The 23,286-nt window shown below is 40.3% G+C and overlaps 1 protein-coding gene across 4 annotated transcripts in view; it reads left to right on the forward strand.

The window, feature by feature from the left end:
• CHD1L (chromodomain helicase DNA binding protein 1 like) overlaps nt 1-23,286 on the forward strand; it is a 64,154-nt gene that overhangs the window by 20,783 nt on the left and 20,085 nt on the right. For 2 of the 4 annotated variants that reach the window (XR_014491592.1, XM_083355493.1), the window contains exons 10-18: nt 5,161-5,257; nt 7,199-7,272; nt 9,532-9,642; nt 15,098-15,212; nt 16,310-16,463; nt 17,346-17,511; nt 19,333-19,478; nt 19,906-20,069; nt 20,341-20,540. Coding sequence is in view for 1 of the 4 variants with exons in the window: in XM_083355493.1 (XP_083211619.1) it covers nt 5,161-5,257; nt 7,199-7,272; nt 9,532-9,642; nt 15,098-15,212; nt 16,310-16,463; nt 17,346-17,511; nt 19,333-19,478; nt 19,906-20,069; nt 20,341-20,540 (1,227 nt within the window). In the remaining 3 variants the exon portion in view is untranslated. The remainder of the gene's footprint in view (nt 1-5,160; nt 5,258-7,198; nt 7,273-9,531; nt 9,643-15,097; nt 15,213-16,309; nt 16,464-17,345; nt 17,512-19,332; nt 19,479-19,905; nt 20,070-20,340; nt 20,541-23,286) is intronic. The other 2 variants (XR_014491593.1, XR_014491594.1) reach the window with 1 other exon arrangement.

The following is a 23,286-nucleotide window of genomic DNA, read 5'->3' on the forward strand; positions in this document are numbered from 1 at the left end:
GGTCTTCAGGTCTCGGCGAAATGATCGAAGGTCGGGGGCAGTCCTAAGCTCCATGGGCAGCTGGTTCCAAAGGGCAGGCGCACCCACTGAGAAGGCCCTCCCCCTGGGTGTTATCTGCCGGCATTCTTTTACCGGCGGCACCCTGAGAAGGCCCTCCCTGTGGGAGCGCACAGGATGAAGGGAACTTGATGCCGGCAGCAGGTGTTCCCTCAGATATCCTGGACCCAAGCCATTTAGGGCTTTATAGGTCATCACCAGCACCTTGAATCTCACCCAGAGGGCAACCGGAAGCCAATGCAGCTCACAGAGCAGAGGTGTTACATGGGAGTAACGGGAAACCCCCATCACAACTCGCGTGGCTGCATTTTGCACCAGCTGAAGCCTCCGAGTGGTCCTCAAGGGCAGCCCCATGTAGAGAGCATTGCAGTAGTTTAAACGGGAGGTCACGAGCACATGAGTGACTGTACGTAGGGCATCTCGGTCCAGGTAGGGTCGCAACTAGCGCACCAGGTGAACCTGGGCAAAAAAACCCCTGGTCACGGCTCCTATATGGTCTTCAAAACTGAGCCGCAAATCCAGGAGGACACCCAAGTTTCGAGCCCTATCAGCGGGGGGTAACACCTCACCCCCATCGTTAATGATGGAATAGTCTGGTTAACCCGAGATGCTGGTATGCACAGCCACTCAGTCTTGGCAGGATTGAGACGAAGCCTGTTTCTCCCCATCCAAACCCAGACCGCCTCCAGGCAGCGGGACATCACGGCGAGGGCATCACTGGGTTGGTTCGGGGTGGAGAAAAAAAGTTGGGTATCATCAGCATACTGATGATACCCCACCCCAAAACCACGAATGATCTCGCCCAGCGGCTTCATATAGATGTTGAACAGGACGGGAGAGAGAACCGACCCCTGAGGGACTCCACAAACGAGAGGCCTCGGGGTGGATCTCTGCCCTCCCGTCAACACCGACTGCGAGCGGCCCAGGAGATAGGAGGAGAACCACCGTAAAACAGTGCCTCCCACTCCCAACCCCCTGAGATGCCGCAGTAGGATACCATGGTCAATGGTATCAAAAGCCACTGAGAGATCTAATAGGACTAGGACAGAGGAATAACCCCTGTCCCGAGCCTGCCAGAGATCATTCACCAGCGCGACCAATGCCGTCTCCGTGCTGTGCCCGGGCCTGAAACCCGATTGGTACGGGTCCAGATAATCAGTTTCCTCCAGGAACAGGGGAAGCTGATGCGCCACCACACTCTCAACAACCTTTGCCAGAAAACGAAGGTTGGAGAACGGACGATAGTTGTTTAAAACAGCCGGGTCCAGGGCAGGCTTCTTGAGGAGGGGTCTCACCACCGCCTCCTTCAAGGCGGAGGGGAAGATACCCTCCTTCAAGGAAGCAGTTATTACTGCCTGGAACCAGCCTTGTGTCTCCTCCCGGGCCGCAAAAACCAGCCAGGAGGGGCACAGGTCCAATAAACAGGTGGTGGAGCTTAGCATCTCCATAATCCTGTCAACATCATCAGGGGAAACAGGATCGAATTCAGTCCAGATAGCATGCTCAAGACCGATTCCTCCCCATCAGACTATGGGGAGTCCAAACCGGTCTGTATCTGAGCGATTTTGTCCATCAGATGATGACTAAACTCCTCGGCCCGACCCTGCAAGGGATCCTCCCTCACCTCCTGGTTAAGAAGGGAGCGAGTCACCCTAAACAGGGCGGCCGGGCGATTATCTGTGGACACGATGACGGCAGCGAAATAATTAGCCTTCGCTGTCCTCATCGCCACAAGATAAGACCTTATGAAGGTTCTTAACTGCAATCGGTCAGATTCAGACCGGCTGGACCTCCAACCGCTCTCCAGACACCGTCTCCGACGCTTCATCTCCCGGAGCTCCACAGAAAACCATGGAGCCCAACGGGATCTGCGCCGGGTCAGGGGTCGCAAGGGTACAACACGGTCGAGTGCCTCGGTGGCCGCCCTTTCCCAGGCATCCACCAAGGCATCGGCCAGGCTGTGAATGAGGGCAATAGGTATAGACCAAAGCGCCATCTGGAACCGTTCTGGGTCCATTAGGCGCCTGGGGCGGAACCACCTGGTCGGTTCCGCAGCCCAGCGATGGGGGGTGGCATAGCAGAAGACCAGCCGCAGGAGATAATGATCGGACCATGACAGGGGGAAAATGGCTGGCAAACCCCCTCCCAGATCATCCAACCACTGCCCAGATAAAAACACCAGGTCGAGAGTGTGACCCCCCACATGAGTCGGGCCCTGAATTACCTGGGTCAGGTCCATGGCTGTCATGGAAGCCATGAACTCCCGAGCTAACTCTGACAACCCTCCCAGGGAAGGCAGGTTGAAGTCACCCATCACTATAAGCCTGGGGAACTCCACCGCCATCCCTGAGAGGGTGTTGAGCAGCCCGGGCAGGGCTGTTGCCACACAGCTGGGTGCCAGGTATGTGAGCAACAAGCCCATCTGGACCCGAGGGCCAAATCTCAGGAGGAGGGACTCACTCCCGCCTATCTGGACAATGGTGGTCTCCTGCAGACATAAAGTCTCCCGAATAACCACCGCCACCCCACCACCCCTACCCTGAGCCTGTGGCTGGTGCAGCACACAGAAACCTGGGGGACATAGCTCAGTCAGAGGGACCCCTCCCTCCGAGCCCAACCAGGTTTCGGTAATGCATGCCAGATCCGCGCATTCCTCGATCAAATCATGAACGAGGGGAGCCTTATTAACAACGGATCTGGCATTAAAATACACCAGCCTAAGCTCAGGGACCTGATCACCCTCATCCCCAGGCAAAAGGGTGCTAACCGGAGGGTCGGAGCGCGCCACCGCTCGAAGATAGCGAGGGCGCAATCCCAGATATTGATGTGGCCCTCCGTGCAACCACCTGCTGCCATTCCCTATCGTCGTGGGGATTTGACACCCCACCCCAGCACACGCAGAGCCAGCAGCCTCCACCCCCAACCCCATTCCACCAGAGCCCATAGCGGACCCAGACTGAGTGCCACTTATTAGTTCCCTCCCCTCCCCACTATTCCTCCCCCTCCCTAACCCCTTAAAGTAACCGGCTAAAAAACATATCAGGGGCCTCTTAGTGCGTCTCCCCCAGAGGCCCCTAGGTAGACCCAACCACCTCTCGGGATCCCAACAATTGGGCCCGTCATCAAGGGAGATGGTAGACAGGAAGGCTGGTTGTGACCAGGAGGGAGAAACCCCCCTAAGGGTGTACAAGTCCAACCTAGAATATTGTAATCGGCCCATATAGAGCAAATATCCGTGTGAGCCATTGTTCAATTAGGGGACAGTGTAGGAAATATCAATTGTGAATGTGCAGATGGCCCTACTGTCTTCGGGCTCTTGCAAAGTCCTAGATGCAGGGTCATGAAAGGCCAGCAAGGAAAATACTCAATGTCCTAACCCACCCAAGAACATACGATATCTTTAGGGAAACACCCAAAAGGGAACATGTTTGTTACTTCTGTTCTCTTATCTACAGTATGCCAGACTTACTGGGTGAAATCTTTATCATATGCGTGTCAGCTTTGCTAGATGGCTTGCTTATGTAACCAGAAAGAATAAATACAAGGTTTACTTGTCTTTTGGGGCTGCTCTCATTTAGAGGAGCCCGTCTTTTTGTTCAGCTGAATAAAAAACATAAAGCTTGAAGGCAACTTTTGGTTTCCTGTATTTTTTACCAGCAAAACCTCAGAACCTGCATATCAGCCTCTGGCACTATGATTTGGGCATGTGCATTGTTTAAAGGTTTGTCATATCCTAAACATTTACAGAACCATTTAGCAAGTTTGCCAAAGAGTACAGTTTATTGTTGATAATATTTTGGGCACTCTTCAGTTTGAACTGGGTGACTTTTGAAAGTGGGTCTACTGGAGAGGATAGTGGAGACATTCACATGCCCAAGCTAATATCTTATGCCAGCAATCAGTTACCCTGGTTCTGTAGTTTGAGACAAGAAAGTGAGTCCAACTTTAGAGCCCTCCCCTGTTAGACGGAAGGGGAGCAAAGACAGTATTACCTAATTTCTGTTCAAATCCTAGCCATCCCAAGGAGCTCCATCAATTTTATAATCCAATCTACTGTGGGCATTTTATTATTTTTCCATATTTGTGAGTACAGTAATCTTGCCATGACTACTGTATACAGTATATATTTCCTATATATATATTTTGTAAAAGAGAAGCTTTCCTTTATGATTAGAAGGGGTACAATTAATTTTCCCCCTCTTTTCTTGTTAGTAGTGGCCAGAATGGTACAGAATCTATTAAGATCATTTTGAGCAGTTCTAGAAAATATTTTCAATTGTTTAGGGCCAGATATTTTTTCCAGATGATGAAAGGGTTCAGTAAAATATGTATTTTCTTCTGCAGATTTAAAAAGGATTTCTGGTGGGATATACTGCTTTGGGCTTAATATAAGTATGTCTTGGAAATCTGTTTTCCTAATTAAGGAAGCATTTAACAAAATATCCTGAATACATCTTTAAAGGTCCAGCCAAATTTATAGCATTAAATTTTAAGAATAAGCAGTGGTGATTAATTTGCTTCTTAACTTGCTGCAAAATAATGGCATTTTGGCCATATTTCCTCTTGTTCTTTTTGATAGCTTCATATTGTTGTTCTGGTTTTTTTTCCTCATGGGAATAAACTATACATGATGTAGCCTCGAATGACTTTGATTGTGTTCTCTTCTCTTTCTCTAGAGATTTTCTTTCTCAGGGAGGCGTTTCGGCATTATTTCCTAATGTTTTAGCAAATGGCTTAGAATATCTAAACCTGAGAGAAATGAGTGCTACAGTGGATGCAGTATTATTTCTAAGTTTATCTTGAGTTTGTGTATTTTATAGAAATTTTATGTTTTATTGCTTTTTTTCTTATTTTTTGGAATGCTATGGTCAATTCAAAGTCTGCCCTCCAGTTAGCTCTAGAACAAGCATATTTTCATCTCTCTTACCAAAGAGTCTTACATCCATGTCCCCACATGCAAGCCTATTCTAATATGTGAAAGAAGATAATGTGCCCAGGTCCCTTCTGTTTGTTTGGAACCACTGCTAAGTATGTTCTATTACAATGCATATTTAGACACACTCTTTAATAGAGGTGTTTCATAATAATGAATTTTCTTTCTAGGTGTTGAACCAGAGCCCTTTGTCATTGGAGATCATCTCATTGAAGCCAGTGGTAAACTGAACTTGTTGGATAAACTTCTTTCTTTCCTGTATGATAGGTATGTTTTATAGTTTCTATGAACTGGGACTTTTTTAACTTCAACAATAGCATTTGGGGGGGAAAACAATGGTTAATGTGAGGGAATGATTTAGCACAAGAACATTTTTAGAAAAAGACTTTCAAAGGCATTATTTTAAGAAAACATAAATTGGAAGTGTTTTCTTTACCTTAATTAAAATGTATATGCATGATTAATTCATGCTCATTGGAATCAGGACTTTGGAATTATTTGGGTTTTTGCTCAGGTTTGCCAATGTCCAAAATATTCCAGTAATATTTTCTAGCACTTTCAACTCATTCAAACAAAGAATGGTATTGTGTGTCCTCTTCTGAAGTGTTGAAAATAGGTGGGCTGGGCTGACTCTTCCATTACATGTCAGGCCATACTGGGGATGGGGGCTAGGTGGGAAAGGTATTGTATTGCTTTGTGTCATGTCATATTTCTGGTCCAGTACCTTAACCACTATATCAAACTGTGTCCATAAAACGTATAAAAACCAAAACATTAAAGAACAAGGAAATATTTAAAAATGAGTATGGGACATGTAATATGAGACATGTAATAAGAATAGAAGCTACAATGCCATCCAGCTTCAAGCCAGCTTGAATAGCTTGGCCAGATTGCCTGTGCACCAGGTTGTGAATGCAAAATGGGTCTTGAAAGGGAGGACAACAGTATGGCTCAATTACAGCCTTGCAGCAGTCTCAGCAGACTATAATTGCAAGCAGACACTAGAAGTTGCCTCTGAGTGCAGTGAAGAAGAAATAGAGATAAACAGATCTTGGTAGCAACAACAAGGAGAAAATGTGGAAGGAAGATTGGTCAGGCTGCTGCAGAGGAAGAAAAATGGGCAATTTAGTATTGGCCCTTCTGGCTCCACACCTTCAGTCCTAAATCCAAAATGCAGGATTGCTAAATCATACAATTAATGATTACTGGAACTGGAAATGTCTAGTCTAATGAAGAGAAGGGCAAGGGGGGGGGGTACATGATAGCAGTCTTTCATTGTTTGAGGGGCTGTCACAGAGAGGAGGGGGGGAACCTATTCTCCAAAGCACCTGAAGGCCAGACAAGAAATAACAGAAGTTTATCAAAGAGAGATCCAATTTAGAATTAAGGAGACATTTCCTGTCAGTGAGAACAATTAACTAGTTGAGCAGCTTTCCTCCAGATGTTGTGGGTACTCCATCACTGAAAGTTTTTAAAGAGAGATTGGACAACTATTTCTCCAGAATGGTATAGGGTCTCCTGCTTGAACAGGGCATTGGAGTACAAGACCTCTAATGTCCCCTCCAACTCTGTAATTCTGCTGGGAAATTACCTGATCTCTGGCTGCTGCTGCTGTATCTCTCTGTAATGAGGCTGTGTTCATCCATGACTTGCTGAGAGATGAACAAAAGGACTTATAGATTATTCAGCCCTGATTCAGCATGAAGATCTTCTTCTTCTCCTATTAGGTTTTTGGTTTTCCGTCCGCTACCAAGCTGAGATGGGGAAAAAGGGTATTGCAATAATCTTTACAGGTCTTACCCTCCCTCTAACTCGGACTCAGTGGCTTAAAAATGCCATCCAGTGACAAGGAAAGAATTTAGACCAGTCTCAGTAGTGATACTGGTGCCAGTAAAGCAGAGAAACAGATAAAGGATCAACTCTCTTTCCATTGCAGAGTTAGTAAAACTGTGAAAACAGATTTATGGCTTAGGCACCTCTCCTCCCTAAAGAATTATCTCAACCCAAGTGCCAGTAATAAGATGGGCTGTCTCCCCTTCCCTCAAATGATTCAGCCTGAGCATATATCTCTCTATAGCATGGAAATAATAGTGTTTCATGTCCTATATTGAATTCAGATGGTTATATGTATGGAGGTATTATGTATTTTGAATGTGTTTTGTGGGAAGCTGGAGCCAAGATCAAAACATTCTTTTTTTAAAATTGCAGTAAGCATCGTGTTCTGTTGTTTTCACAAATGACCCAAATGTTAGATATTCTTCAAGACTACATGGATTATAGAGGTAAATGTTTTTGATGTAGCTGGATTTTTTTTCAGAGTTCTTATTCTTCGGAATAAAGCAATGCTTTGTATATGAAAATTCTAAAAAAAACCTATGATTGTGGGTTCTTTGCGTGTTCATAGTTGAATTATGAATTATGCATCCATTAAGGAATTTTCTAAAACTTAGACTATCTTTTGGTGGGAACCTTGATCCCACGTCTAGCATATGACTAGAGATGGCTATTGCTGAACCCTTCCGTTTCTAAGAGTATCACAATGGGTTTGAGTGACAGAGAAATTATCTGAGATCAATTAGATAGGCTGTGTGAGTTCCCATGTCTACTGCATTTATAGATCTATTTAATGTAGATACATGGTTAATACTTCTTTGTGGTTGTCAGATGATAGCCCTTCTGAAGTCTATAAGAGATTCTCAGTCATCCAGCTGATAGTTATTTCTAAGGGTGCTTTTTTAAAATGCAACTGGACTGTTTTTTCCCTTGAGGAAGAAGAAGACGTTTCACTTCTCATCCAAGAAGTTTCATTGGTTCTGGCAGGATGGTGGGGACGATGGAAGGATCTCCCCCACATCCTGCCAGAACTGATAAAGCTTCTTGGATGAGAAGCACAACGTCTTCTTCTGCTTCCTCAAGGGGAAAAACAGTCCAGTTGCATTTTTAAAAAGCACCTTTGAGACAGCCTTCTAAAGATTGCATCCCTTGGGAAACAAAGATCAACTTTATAATGCTGGTGTGAAAGTAAAAATCTGAACTTATGTAGCTGTCCAGCATAGCTTGAGGAGGGAATGCAATGGGGGAAGATTTCCAGCATTGCTACTGTGGAATGAGGACAAATTAGAAGAAGGCCCAACTGTTTGGCCAACTTGCATTAAAACCTGGGGGTTGTGATTAATCATTTGAAAAAGTGCTCAAGGTAAGCTTTGAAAGCCAAAAATAAACATGGTTTCTAATGTAAGGCCCTGCCTCAGCTGAATCTCTCAAGAAAGCAGAACTTTTGAAACTGGCCTCATTTTAACAGGAATTTTTATTGAGCATTAGTGAAAGCAAGAGAAGGCAGGCAGGATCTGAAAAGCCTATACAACATTGCTAGGTTAAACACCAAAGTTTAAAACCCTTACCAATTGCCCAGTCCATAAGAGCCAATTCAGAGGTGTTAAAATGTTGTGAGAACTCTGGACAGAGACAGTGATAATAAGATGTTTTGCAGGTGTCTCTTCTGTGGTGAAGCGAAGCAGATGGCCTCAGGCAATACCCTCTCCCCCTTTACATTCCCCAGAAAGATACATCAAAGGGAAGAGGAGCTGAGTAAACAAAGCAAAGCTAACCACAGTAGAGGAGAGCTCCAAAGGATCCCCCTCCCCTCATAATGGCAGCATCCCGACAGAGATCTGTAGGGACCTGACAAGTATCTTGTGGTCTAGGTGCAAAATCAACAGCCTTTTAACCAATGATGTCAAATTTTGAACAGAATTGAGGTAGGCAGTAGTATGTCACAGTTCAAGTAAAAAAATAATTTTGGAAGAAAAAAATTGGCAAAAAAATTAATGTGAAAAAAGAGGGAGAATTTTTTGATAAGACCTGTAGTCCACCAGATTTTCCAAGTCAGGCCATTTTAAAAGGAATAGCTATTTTAGTGTATAGTGATAAAAATCTGGAAAAATATTGTACACGAAGTAACAAATGTTATTAAAAAGCATTAAGTTCATCAGATGCATAGAATATGTATACTGATATAGACTTTAGATTGGGATAGGACAGGGAGAAAGGTTGATTGTGCAGATTAGGTTAAATATGAAATATATTAAAATTACCTTATTGTAATGTGTTAAAAATGCATTATTGAGACCTTATTTTGATCTTGTTTGCTGTGTCTTTTGATGTATGTGAATTCAGCAACAAATTCTTCTCAGTGGAAGAGTACTCTGCATCTGATGAAATGAATTGCAGCTCACTAATGCTTTATGCCCTTTAATCCAGTTTGGTATTCAGAAAAGGTGCTACCAGATTCCTTGATTTCAAATTATAAAGCAGATACTACAAGAAATATTAGAATTTTGTTGATGCAAGCTATAAATAACAGAATATTGAAAGCTGTTTCTCTTTCCCTTCCTCTTATATAAAAGAGAATCAAGGTAGGGCAATTCTCATATGCTTTCCTATTTCCTTGTCTAAGCACACATTTTCTTAATGGTCACTAGGACCATTAGGAATAATGTATCTTTCATGAATATTTAATTTTTCTTTTAAAAACTGAAAAGGTTACAGCTATGAGCGCCTGGATGGATCTGTCCGAGGTGAAGAGAGATACCTTGCCATTAACAACTTTGGTCAGCAGCCTATTTTTGTTTTCCTTCTGAGTACCAAAGCAGGTGAGCAACCAAGGCTTTTCTATGTACTATGCTAGGTATGCTGTTCATTTGAAAGCTAATAGTGGGTTACTAGTAGCATTCTGACATGAGTAAAAATACAACAAAAGAAACAGTTGGAAAAGAAGAAAAAAAGAAAAAAGGAGGGGCTTCCAATCTTCATTACAAGTATAAACATGTTTGGTAGCTCTTTATTCCCCATAAGGTTACAAACAATATTTCTTCTTCTCACAACCCATCTCTTGTTTATAAACAAATCTATAAAACTTCAGTTTTTCAGCCTTGGTGTCAGTAAATAGTCTTAAAGGATTGCCAGAATTTCATAAAAAAACATGTCTTATTTTAATCTTGATCAAATAAGTCAACTTTATATTCCTTTCTTTTAGTTCCAAAGTCTTAATCTTTAGTTCATTCAAATATTGTTGTAGGATTTGATCCCTTTTAAATTATTCTTTCTCCCATCATTTAGATCTTTTTCAAGGCCTTACCAAGCCTTTTTGCATATCCAGTAAAAATATATCCACTTCATTCTCTTGGTTTATCATTTACATTTCCCTATAATTTTTATTTATGTATTTATCAAATTTATGTAGCTACCCATCTAATCAGAAATAAGTCTAAACATTTTTAAACAAATATTATTTTAATTTTTAAAATTTCAGCCAGCTTCTTTTGTATATCTATTAAAGACTTGGCCTCCTCTTATATTTCCACTTTAAATATCTTCTCTATTTTGAAATAGATCAGGTCCCTTAAGGTTAATAAGGCTCCCAGTGCTGATTGTGTTCTCCCAGAAATAATTTAAAAGAACCTTAGATGGTGGTCACAAAGAAAAAGACAAAAGGGCAAAAAAGAAAAGATTAAAAAAAGAAAGAGGTTTCCAATTTTCTTTGCAGCAAATTGAAGTATGATTACAAAATTATCTTTTAGTTTTACAAAAGAAAAGCTCACCTTTTTCTATTTGTATTCTTTTCTAATCATCGAAACCACAAATAATAAGTGCATTTCCCTCGATTCATTTAAAAAGTCTGCAAGGGATTTCCAGTTGGCTATAAATATAGTTATTGTCTTTATCCATCTCTGCAAGTTTCGTCACCTTTACCAACCATTCCTGTATAGTGGGTAGTGTCAGACCTTTCCATTTTTGATGATATAATAGCTCCACTGCAGTTGTCATACATAAGAACTAGCCACTGTTGAAAATGATGTGATGAACTCTCTACACTTCCCTCAAAACACAGTATTTTTTTTATTTCAAGCCAGTTTAGTTACATTGATTATTAAGAGGCACCACATGATCACTTTTGTCCTTGTTGAGACTCCTCAGATGTGGGTAACAGTTAATATCTGGCTATTCATATCTTAGGAGGACCAATAAAATGGTCTCATCTTGTCACCTGGTGATCAGTGTAATTAAAGATTCCATACAAGATATTTGTAATAAAAATAAAGAAACTTGGAGATTATGTGAATATCAGTGTACTGGGGCATGACATAATTTAACTTCTGAATTTTTCTGCTCTAAGAACTTGAGAAAAATGGAATGTACATACCATTCTGATAGCTTTTTGATTAGGATTAAAATTATTAAGACAAGCTGTTTGGAAAGGAATCTTCTGTGAAAGGAAAGGGGATTAAAGCTTACTAGAAAAAACAAAGTTGAATTGAATAGGTGGGCATCTCCCATAATGAAGACACAATAAAGAAATGGCTGTCAAATAGAGAAAGAAAGTGCTCAATAGAGAAAGAAACAGATGCCTGATATGGACTTAATTATTGATAAAACAACTAAAAAAGTTATGTCAGAGCAAATGAATGAACAGTTTTTAAAAAATGCTATGTCATATAGCAGATAAGAGTTCAATTGTCCAACAAAGCTGGATACAACAATAAACAATGCTCTTTAGATAAGCAAAGCTCAAAAGAACATTTCTGAAATTTAGACTGAGTTAGCAGATATAAAATATCATAATAGCAGAGATAATTTAAGGGTTAAAGAAGTTCCAGAGACTACAGAAATTACTGTTTATCTTGTTCTGGCCCAAAATTATTGTGAAAAGGTCAATATCATATAATATTGATACTATATAGTAATATAAAAAGATCAGCATAATCATCAGATTTATTCATGTGGAATCCTACAGATGTTTTAATTATATTTGTTAAGTCCCTTTTTTGGGCCAAAACCAGCTATTTTAACAAAAAAGATAAATTATAGAAAAATTTATGTGAAGATCAAATAGGATGGTTGAAGTCTTTTTCCAAGATATTGGTGTGCTATGCTGCAGTAGCAATGATAATAATAATAATAATAATAATAATAATAATAATAATAATAATAATAATAATAATGATGATGATGATGATGATGATGATGATGATGATGTCATAGTTCCAACAGATGAAACCCATCAAAAGAACTTCGAGGCAAAATTCTTCCTTAAAGAACATTTATTCGAGAAACAAAGTATTGGCACTACATAGTTGAACCCAAAAACTAAATTCCCTTCCCCCGATACAAAGTAACAAAGTACAATTCCCACCCCCAATAAACTGTCATAAAACACATTCCCCAATTAGCTTTCTCCTCAGCTCCTTATCAGCTCGTCCTTGAGTTCCCACATCAGCGTTATTATTATTATTATGGCTAGCTGAGCTTACATCCCAACCCCACAACCCCTTGCTGCTCCTGATTTCTAAAAGCAAGAAAAAGCATGTTAAAGGAATAGAGAAAATGGCTGCATTTTCATCAGTTTTTCATTTTCATCAGAGCAGGAACATCCAATGTTAGCCGCGTTGACAAATAATTTAAATCATTTACAGAAAACCTTACGCAGAACAAGATTTTTTATCAGTGGGAATTACCATTTAAATGAATTATTTTTATGCCAAAGGAAGAAAATTTATTTTAGGTGAATGAAAAGCAGCTTCTTGGCAAAATTCATTAACAGTGTAAAATAAGCAATTAATAAACTATCCTTGGAACTTGGGAAAATTGGCTCAAGTATAAACTGAAGATAAGAATGCTATATCAAGCTGCAAAGCAAATGAAATTACACTGAATATTTTAACTCTTTGATCTTCCATATTTAGAAGAAGAAAGAGGAATAAAGCAAAAAAATAAATTATGGGATTAAAAATGTATGTCATTTAAAATAATACTTTATTTTTTGTGATTACATACTTTCCATATGAATTATTAAGCAATTCTGTAATTGAAATGGTTAAACAAAGTTAGAAAGTGAAATACTGCACAAATCTTCTGCTGTCAAATGACATTACATCTTACAGTTATCATCTTGTACAATATTATAAAATACCCCCAAGCAAACTTCAAAATTTATAAATAACATATACCAGGGCTTTTCAACAAGTGGTACGCATACCACCTGGGGTACATTGGCACGTGGCAGCTGATACGCAACCTTGCCCAGCCCAGCCAAGTGTTAGTGGGGAGAGGGAAGCGGAGCAGCGCAGGACTTGCCCTGAGAGTCTTCAGGAGCGGCAGGCTGCTGGGGTGAGGCAAAAGCCCCAGGATCAGCACTTCTGGAAGAGAAAGGAGGAGGAGGGGGCGGAGACAGGAAGGGATATAAAAGGAGGCAGTTTGGGTGGGAGAGGGAGAGAAAAAAAAGATGCAGCCTTGGAAGGAGGAGGAAGGGTGAGACAGGAGAGGACAAAAAAAAGGCCGGGCACACACACAGGTGGCAGCAACAAACAGGTAAGAAATGGCTTGAAAGGTCACTGTATATTGCTGAACAAGAGTCTCACAGAGCAGAGTGCAGGAAGATATTTGTAATGAGGGAGGGAGAAAAACAGGCATCCCCTGAAGGAGATCAGCAAATGGTCCTTGCCCACTTCACACACCTGTGGATTCCAGGGGAGAGTCCACGTTACCTGTGCTACGCTGCCCAGACCCCAGCCTGGTCTTGGCAGGAAGCAGTGCACTCACCGCACAGAGCGGCTGAGCTGAGCAAGGTGAACCGGTGACATGCCGAACCTGCCTGGGTGCGTGCAGAGGCGGCGGCACTCTGCTCTTAACACTGTGCAGCTCTTGTCCAGCAATTTACAGTGGCCTTTCAAGCCGTGGCCAGCAGCAGCACAGCCACAGCCTGTCCCCGTCCCCTTGTCCCTTCCTGGGCATGGAGGGAGGGAGGAACGAAGGAAGGAAGAGATGGAGGGAAGGAAGGAAGGAAGGAAGAGAATGGGAAGGAAGGAAGGCACAATGGGTTGGAGGGAAGGAAGGAAGAGACAATGGAAGGGAAGGAAGGTGCCAACCCCAGTCCCATCCCCCTCCACCAGAGACTCAGATGAGTGATGTTGAGCTGGCCATGCCCACCCCCCGGCCATTGACTTTATCATTTTTTTCCTTTTTTTTTTGGTCATCACGTTTTTGACACCTTGCTAGGCACCTGGTGGTACTTGGATATTGCCATATCCTAAAAGTAGTACAATGGGAGAAAAGGTTGAAAAGCCCTGAAATAGACAACAGCAATCACCTCAAATACTTTTCTAAATAACTCCATTATGAGCAATTTATGGAATTCTAATACAATGGGAGGCCTAATCATATCGCAGAAAGATGCTATCCCACAGAGCAGATGCAGCAGTAGAGAACAAATTATGAAAATAAGGCCATTAGCATTTTTAATGAACATCTATGTCAGATGAGTCAGGACTGTCTGAAGAAGATACTTTTTGGAGATACTGTATATAAGAGTTATATAAGAGTCAAAGTATGGAGGGTTTTAAAAGTCAGTGTTTCAAAGCAGATTATATTTTGAAGATGAAAGAAAGCCATTATAGGTAGTCCTCAACTTACAACAATTTGTTTAGTGACTGAAGTTACAATAGCACTGAAAAAAATGACTTAGGACCATTTTTTACACTTATGATCATTGCAGCATCCACGTGATCAACATCCAGATGCTTGGCAATCCAGTCATATTTATGACAGTTGCAGTGTCCCGGGGTCATGCGATCACCTTTTACAACCTTCTGACAAGCAAAGTCATGGGGAAGCCAGATTCACTTAACAACCATGTTACTAACTTAACAACTGCAGTAATTCACTTAACAACTGAAGCAAGATAGGCCATAAAATTGGGCAAAATTCACTTAACAACTTTACATGCACTGTCTTGCTTAAAACAAAAAATTTGGGTTCAATTATGGCCGTAAGTCAAGGACTACCTGTATTGGCCTAGAGATGCTAGATAGAAAGTGCTCATCTAGGTATCTGCCCAATACAATCCAGGATAGGATGCCTTCCTTTGAGACATGATAATCTATTTGTCTAATTAAATGGGATTTGAAAATATTATTACCCATTTATAATATAGTCCTGTACATTATTGCTTATCAAATGAAATATTTATCTTTACACTTTTCACTTGATTCAAGGCTACAGAATGGCTAGTTTGTTTTTATAATTTATAAATATTCTCCTTTATTTTCCTAGGTGGAGTTGGTATCAATCTTACAGCAGCAGATACAGTTATTTTTGTTGACAGTGATTTTAATCCACAAAATGATGTGCAAGCAGCAGCCAGAGCCCATAGAATTGGCCAGAAGAAGTGAGGAAAAATGTGTGGTTTGTGCCTGTAAATGTGTGGTGTGTTGTTGTTGTTGTTTGTTTTTTTAAGAAGGGCATAATTTACCAGTCCTGCTACATTTTTGGAGTCCTTCCCCAGACCGCTAAAAAGCACATTTGCAGCTAAGGTATGTCTTAGATTCAGAGTATAGCACCAGTTAATGTACAGGTAGTCCTCAACTTACAGGATTGCTGTTGCTAAGTGCCAGGTAAGGAGCATGGGGGTGTAGTGCAAGGGGGGCACAGCTCTGGCTGGGCATGAGTTGAGGAAGGGTGCTATACTGCAGCACAAGCTCAGACAGGCAAAGGAAAGAGCCTGGGTTGCATGTGTATGAGTGCAGGGAGGCTGGGTTCAGAGGGTGCATTTGCCAGCACAAAGAGGCCCAGGGAAGGAGAGCGCTGGTGGATGCAAGTGAGTAAAGTGGGAAGGAGAGCACTGGTGGGTACGAAGGAAGGAACAACTTGTGACCTTTTCTGCTGGCTTCCCCATTTACTTTAGACAGATGGCCAAGAAGGTTGGCAGTGGTGATCACATTGCTACAACCAGTCATAAGTGTGAGCTGTTTGCCAAGCATCTGAATTTTGTTCATGTGATTGTGAGAGCACCACAACAGCTGGTTGTAAACTCAGTGGTTGTAAACTCCCAAGGTGGGGGCTTCCAAGCCGCCGAACAGCTGATCGGCGCTGTTTTCGGCGACTCTACGGAGCCGCGAGGCTGACAGCCAAGAAATGGCTGCCTCCGGCGTCGCCTTGCCATCCGGAAGTTAACATTAGTATTTCCATTTAAGTATTCCATACAGTGTTCTCTGGTTATCAGCAATATGACCCTGTGCCACAATCGGTTTAGGAGGCTCCATTCATTCTCTTTATAAAATATTTGCTCCAAAAATGGACTCTCCAAGAAAACTGGGGGAAAATGTATGACAGACAAAATTGTCTATTGCCTCCATTGTTGTGGAAGCAAAACTAAAAATCCTACAACAATGAGACCTGACAGATATTTGCCATATCCTGCTGCCATATATATAGATGATTACAAATTATTATATTAATATACATTTTATTGTACTTTTTTTAAAGACCAGTAAAAATCATCCGCTTGGTTGGGAGAGACACTGTAGAAGAAATTATCTACCGACGAGCAATATCAAAACTCCAATTAACTAATACTGTTATTGAAGGGGGGCAGTTTGCACTTGGAGCACACAAAACTCAGGATATATCAGATGTTCAGGTAAGAGATGTCAAAAAGCACCTTCACAAATTTCAGAGAACAAATTTCAGATAGGTAACCTTAAAGATTAAATAGTATGTCTGTATTTTTTTTAATTCTATAAAATATCAAAATTTTGTACATGGAGTATAAAACGTTTGGTTATCATTGGTACATACCACAAACTCTTATTTCTGAATCCAATAGTGATTTAAAGTTCTTAATTTCCTGTAAAGGTTCTTTTTTCTCATTCCTGTGCAAAATGTGCCTACATAGAATAATTATTCATCTCATCTTTGGGAACCTTCAATTTCTTACTATAAAGTTACCATTCTTGATTATCATTTTGTCTGCATCACAAGCAAGCGAATTTTTCATCCTCTAGGTAGAATCCTTACTTAATTTGCTATAGGGACAAGTCATCTTCATCCTGACATGTCCTTTCTTCCTAAATCTGTTTTCTCCAGCATATTTATGTTCCAGTTTGTTGTTAAATAAACTTGATGTCCCACAAAATAACATATAAGGAATGCTTTGATTTAGTCTATAACAGTGTTTCTTAAACTTTTTTTCTCTCGGGACCCCTTTCTACTTTTTTGGAATTATGTAGGACAACAAAAGAGTTTTTGTATAGGTTGTATTTATCAGTATTTGCCATATTAAAAATTAAATTAGATGTATTGCTTCCATTACCACTTCTCACGATTGTTTGAAAGGCTATTAATATATTATTTGTCAACATAAACAAATAATTTCACAGACTTGTGAGGGGGGCTTAGGAGATCCCCAGGGGTCCTCAGACCACACTTAAAGAAACACAGATCTAGATCAACTTTCTAAAAGAAATGGGGAAGTGAGAGTGAAATCTTTTAAATGTCACTATATTCTCTTTTTTTAAAAAAGCTAAATGAAATCCTGAAGTTTGGTTTGGATAAATTATTGTCATCAGAATGGAGTACTGTTTGTGATATAGACTTGAGAAGTATCCTTGGTGAGACAAAGGGAGGAATATGGTCAATGGATCCAGTGCAATCAATCATGGAAATAAATGAAGAGCAAACTTTGGAAAGTAAGTTGATGAGTCTAACATAAATATAAAATACAATAGAAATCAGACTCCTCACTTGGAACAGATTTATTTTTGAACATTAACATTACTTATGTATATGCTGTCCATATTTTTCTGTTTTCTTTGCCAAAGTTTCTTATGAACATGCACATTGTGCTAAACTATAGTTAGTATTATGTTTTGCTAAATAAACTGTGGTGGTCTGCTTTACTCATTATTTATTCATTTATTTATTTGTATCTCACCTTTATTAGTTTTACAAATAACTCAGGGCGGTGAACATATCCAACACACCTCCCTCCTCCTATTTTTCTCACAATGACAAGAGAATGACTGGTGCAAAATCACCTAACTGGCTTTCATGGCTAAGGTGGGACTTATAGTCCCAGTTTCCTTCTTTCTAGCCTTATGCTTTAACTACTAGACCAATCTAGCTACATGGAGCCTGAGATCTCTGAATTATATATGGCCTCTGAATGCCTTGGGTGGGGTTATCACAGCTGCTGCTTACATTGCTACTAAGTAATTTTTATGAAATACAAGGAGGACATCATTAAGTACATGGAGAGGAAACATATTTGTTTAAATCAATTTAAATCAATCTTAGTATGTATCTTGACAAGATCTACTTTTCAGAGTACGGCCATTCTCAGGCCATTTTAAGATTAAATGCTACTCCTGACATTAAAAATGTTTATAAGAAATTCTGCTTTGTAAATAACGGTGGGGTTTGCATATGTCATTAAATATAGCAAACAATATTATAGCCTAGCACAACGGATTAAACCCATGGAGTTTCTAAAATTTGATGTATATAGAAGAAGTGTAGTATAGTGGTTAAAGTGTTGATCTGGGGACAGCGAGACCTGACCTCACGTGAGCAGTGGATGCTCACCGAGGGATTTGCAGTTAGCCCAACACACTGCATGTGATTATACTGAAGAAAATTGGAAGTGGAAATACTGTGTACACTGCCATTAACTCATAGATGAAAGAGGGGATGCTAAAACAAAGAATAGTTGGAATTGAACAATCTTCATGAGCCCTACTTAAATATGCTTTTTGCAACTTAATTTTTTGCTTGTATTTGAAATGAACTGGTGGTTGAAATGTAATCTTATCTTTAAAAAAAACCTCATATAATACAACAGCTTCTTTCTTCCCCTCCACCCATAAAAAGGGCAGATACAGGAATAAAGAAAATATGTAGGCTGCCCCATCACTTTAGAACTAGAAAATAACTGCATGCGCTGAGTATGGAAATAAAATTAAAAGGAAATTCTGCCTTTATATTTTTATTGAATTCTTACAATTTTAAGTTTCTAAAATTTCTTCTGATTTATGGATTTATTCAAGTAAAGGATATCAAAATGTCAAATTTGGATAAATAGGGATGTTACATTTATCAGTAACTGGGGAATTCTTAAATGGCAAAACATTTTAAAATGTTGGCTTGAGCATGAAACAGCAAAATAATATTGCAGAAAATAGATCCTCTGATCTAAAACCATAGAATTTCTCACTTGGGAATTTCTTATAGTATATTGCTTTGCCTTAAATATAAAAAAGCTGATTAGAAAAAAGTTAATATAGCATACTGAATAATAAATTTATTTCTTACACATGTCTCACTAATTTTTTTATTTTTTTATTTTTTTCAGATTGGTGCTGGTAGTATTTTTTTCTCTCCACAGGATACTAAATAAAAGATCATGAAGGGATAAGTTCATAAAAGAGGGTCACTGTAAGAAGTATTACAATGTTGGAGCTAATCTTAAAGTTAAAATGTATGTCACATTGGTGGTTCATTTTGTTTTTAAGGCCACATGTACATATTTGAGGGCAAAGACTATTCCAAGAAAACTAGCCAAGGGGACAAGAAGGCATATGATAATTTGTTAGAACATCAGAAAGCTTTCCTTGAAGACCTCAATCAAGGAGGAAGCATTCTTCGAAATAAAGAAAACGTAAGAATAATGTGACATTTTGATATTTTGATTAGTGTACCAAAATATATTTAGAGTTTGTATACAAACATAACGGGATATAGAATGGAAAAATAATTTCCACTGTCAACTTCCTTTAGATTAAGTTTTAACCTATGTTTGGCTGGATTTACCAGTTTCTATCGATACTCTATCCATCAATTTCTAGTCAATCCTGAATTTTAAAAACTCAGCAAAATTAGGTACTGGGTAGCAAGTTATAATTATTCAGATGAATTTTCAGGCCAAATAATCTGGAAAATCTTAAGTTAATGCAGTGGTGTGTTCTTGTTTTGGTAAATTCTCTAGGAAATTGACCAAAACAACCTTTCATGGTATTGCATGAACAGAAATATAAAAGCAATTTGAGATTAAAAAAAAGATTATATCCCATATATTATTTTTCTAGGTTCTTCTTATGACTGCTGATATGAGACCTAGTAAAAAAAGGCGTAAACTGAGCCCAGAAGAGCTGAAAGTTCAGCAGAAAAAAATGCAGGAAGGAGTAGCAAAGAGGGCAAGGCTCAGAGAAGAAAAGAGGCAGAAGGCAGCAGAGACTGAACAGCAAAAAAAGTAAGCTTTTTGCATGCTTTGCTCCCTCAGCAGTTGACTCTGTTCTACTGGGCTTCAATGAAAGAGCATTTGGAAATTAGCCTACTATTACTGGCAGCCATTCCTTTCTCTGTACTCTGTCTGGAATCTCTGTAGAAATATGGGCTGCTTTCATATTACTATTTCAGTGGTGCTGAAGCAGGTTTGAACTCAGCTGATGTTTAAGCTTACAATAAAATCAACTCTTCATTATTTATACAAAATAAAGGGATTTTTTCCCCATTTAATTCAGGATTGCCTTGTGGGAAGCCAGTCACTATCAGTCTTGCTGCCTTGAGTCAGAAGAAAGCACTGAGGAAGAAGACAAAGAGGAAAAAAGTCAATTGCATTTAGAATGTACAGTCCCTGAGCAGACTTCTATAAAGTATATTATGGGTGATGTTACCCATCCCATAGCAGGAGATGAGGATGCCATAATTGTTCACTGTGTAGGTAAGTTAAGTAAACTTTAGGCTAAAAGCCGATATTTTGTGCATTGTATTAATTAATTCAATGGATTAATTGAATGTCTTTGCTAGTAGAGCTCCACAAACATATTTTTATTTATTGTTTGCTTTATTGAGAGAGAAATTTGCAGGTGGAATCTATCATAATTCCCCTCTATTCCCTTCTATTCCTTCCCAAAGGAATACTTTAATAGTATTTTAGCTTGAAGTAAAAATATAAAATTTATACAATAGCCATTTCTCTGCAGCAGTTTTCCCTAGCCTACTCCTCTCCAAAAATCATGTCACATTAATCCCTGGATTCATATCATTGTAGCATTTGGCTAGATGGAGATTCTGAGAGTTGTGGTAACATCGCATACATCTAGAGCAGGGCTTTTCAATCTTTTCACCCATTGTACCACTTTTAGGATATGGCAGCATCCGAGTACCACCAGTCGCCTAGCAAGGTGTCAAAAACTTGACACCCCCCCCCAAAAAAAAGGGAAAAGTGATGAAATACAGGTAGTCCTCGACTTACAACAGTTTGCTTAGTGACTGTTCGAAGTTACAGTGGCACTGAAAAAAGTGCCCCCCAAGCCACAGGCGAGCAAGACACCTGCCTGCCTGCCCGGCGGCACTCTTCCTCCTGTCTGAGGTTTTCATTGTTGTGGGCATTTTTGTTGAGGATTGGCAGCAGGGGTGGGGTGGGGTGGGTGTTTGGTTTTTAATCCCCCCCTCTGCTGGGTGGTTGCAGCAGGTTTTGGTCATTTCACATGACCCTGGGACATTGTGACCGTCATAAATAGGAATCAGTTGCCAAGCATCTGAATGTAAAGAACAAGACCCTGTAGATGCTGCAACATTCCAGCTGATCGGCGCTTCTTCTGGGCTGGAGTCTGGCGCTGATCCTGGCGCTACCGCTGAGCCCTGACAGCCCTGCAGCTCCAGCCATCTCTTGCTCAGGCTTGTGCGGTGCTGCCACCAATTCAGCTCATTCCCCTCCCCTACTACCACTTTTCTAGGATGGTCGCGTACCACCTGACAGGTGCCAATGTACCACAGGTGGTACCCGTACCACTGGTTGAAAAGCCCTGATCTAGAGCACCTACCCCAACCTTTTGGGTGCCAGGGACTGGTTCTGTGGAGGACAGTTTTTCCATGGACTGCGGGGGCCGTGGTATCATGCACTACCTGGATCCCGCACATGCTCAGGTGGGGCTTCGCTCATTTGTGTGGCTCGGTTCCTGGTGATGCTCTGCAACGCAGGGATTGGGCACCCCTAATCTAGAGGACACCAGCAAAAACATATCAGTTGTATAACATTGTCATGTTTTATCTCATTCAGTTGGACTATTAATTATAATAAAATATATCTGTTCTAAATAGCTAGCTACCATGATCTGGCTACGCATCATTGGTTACTGCAGAATATTAAATTCAGTGGATATCTTCCATTTAAATACTCTACAGAATTCCAGAACATGGAAATACAAATACTTTATGGAAATATTACCTAATTTACATTTTTAAGCTAACAGATTTCCCCGTCTTAATTAAAGGTTAATATAGATTAGGTTTGCAGAATTGGGAGAAGAGAGAGAGGTTAAATTTTCTCTTGACACAGAGTGGGGGATGGCCACAGTTACTTTTATTTTTTTCTTAACTATGCTTGGAATGCCAACTTCACAGTTTGAGCTTAGCATAAGTTATAGCATAGCCCTATAATTATGGGTAAACTGCACAAGGTTTTTTTGACTTTTAAAATCAAATGAAGTACTACATTTAATTGTTTTAATTCATTAGGACAACCTATGACCCATTGAGTCATGCTTTGAGAGAAAGGTAGTACCGATATTTCCCCCCTCTTTTACACAAAACATAATTAGGCTGATGTTATTTTCTTACCCTGATTCTGGATGGCATCATCACCTCAGAAAAATATCTATATCATGTGAGTGCAGAGATGCTGCCATGGCTAGAACTTAATTGGTCTGAACATTGTGGAAATTTGAACTCCACAGGAATGATGGTTAGTGGATGATTAAGTTAGCTGATTTGAGGTGCCTTGATTCAAAAATTGTTGCAATATAATGCACCATGAACAGGAGCAACGCCTAACTTCCTACCAGCTTCTCCATTGGCTTTATTGTGGAAAGCTGTCAGGGAGCATTGGAAATCATAATCTCATGAATGCGGGAATGCTGCAATAGTCTTAATTTTGTGAATAAAACTGGTGTGACCATTGTGGAAATTTCAGTTCCAGAGGAGTAATAGGCCCCAGATTTTTTATGCATTCTTATAGTTCAAAAATTGTTCTGGCATAATGCATTATTTGGATTAACTGGAGGGCACAAATAGACAAATAGAGTTTTAGTAGTGTATACATATATAGTCAAGGCTATGGTCTTCCCAGTTGCAATGTATGGCTGTGAAAGTTGGACCATAAGAAAGGCTGAGTGCCAAAGAATTGAGGCCTTTGAACTATGATGCTGGAGAAGACTCCTGCGAGTACCTTGGACTGCAAGGCGATCAAACCGGTCAGTCCTAGAGGAGATCAACCCTGACTGCTCTTTAGAAGGCCAGATCCTGAAGTTGAAACTCAAATACTTTGGCCACCTAATGAGAAGGAAGGACTCACTGGAGAAGAACCTAATGCTGGGAAAGATTGAGGGCAAGAGAAGAAGGGGACGACAGAATGAGGTGGCTGGATGGAGTCACTGAAGCAGTAGGCGTGAGCTTAAATGGACTCC

This window comes from Vipera ursinii (genome assembly GCF_947247035.1).
Source record: "Vipera ursinii genome assembly, chromosome: 2".
NCBI classification, from domain to species: Eukaryota; Metazoa; Chordata; class Lepidosauria; order Squamata; family Viperidae; genus Vipera; species Vipera ursinii.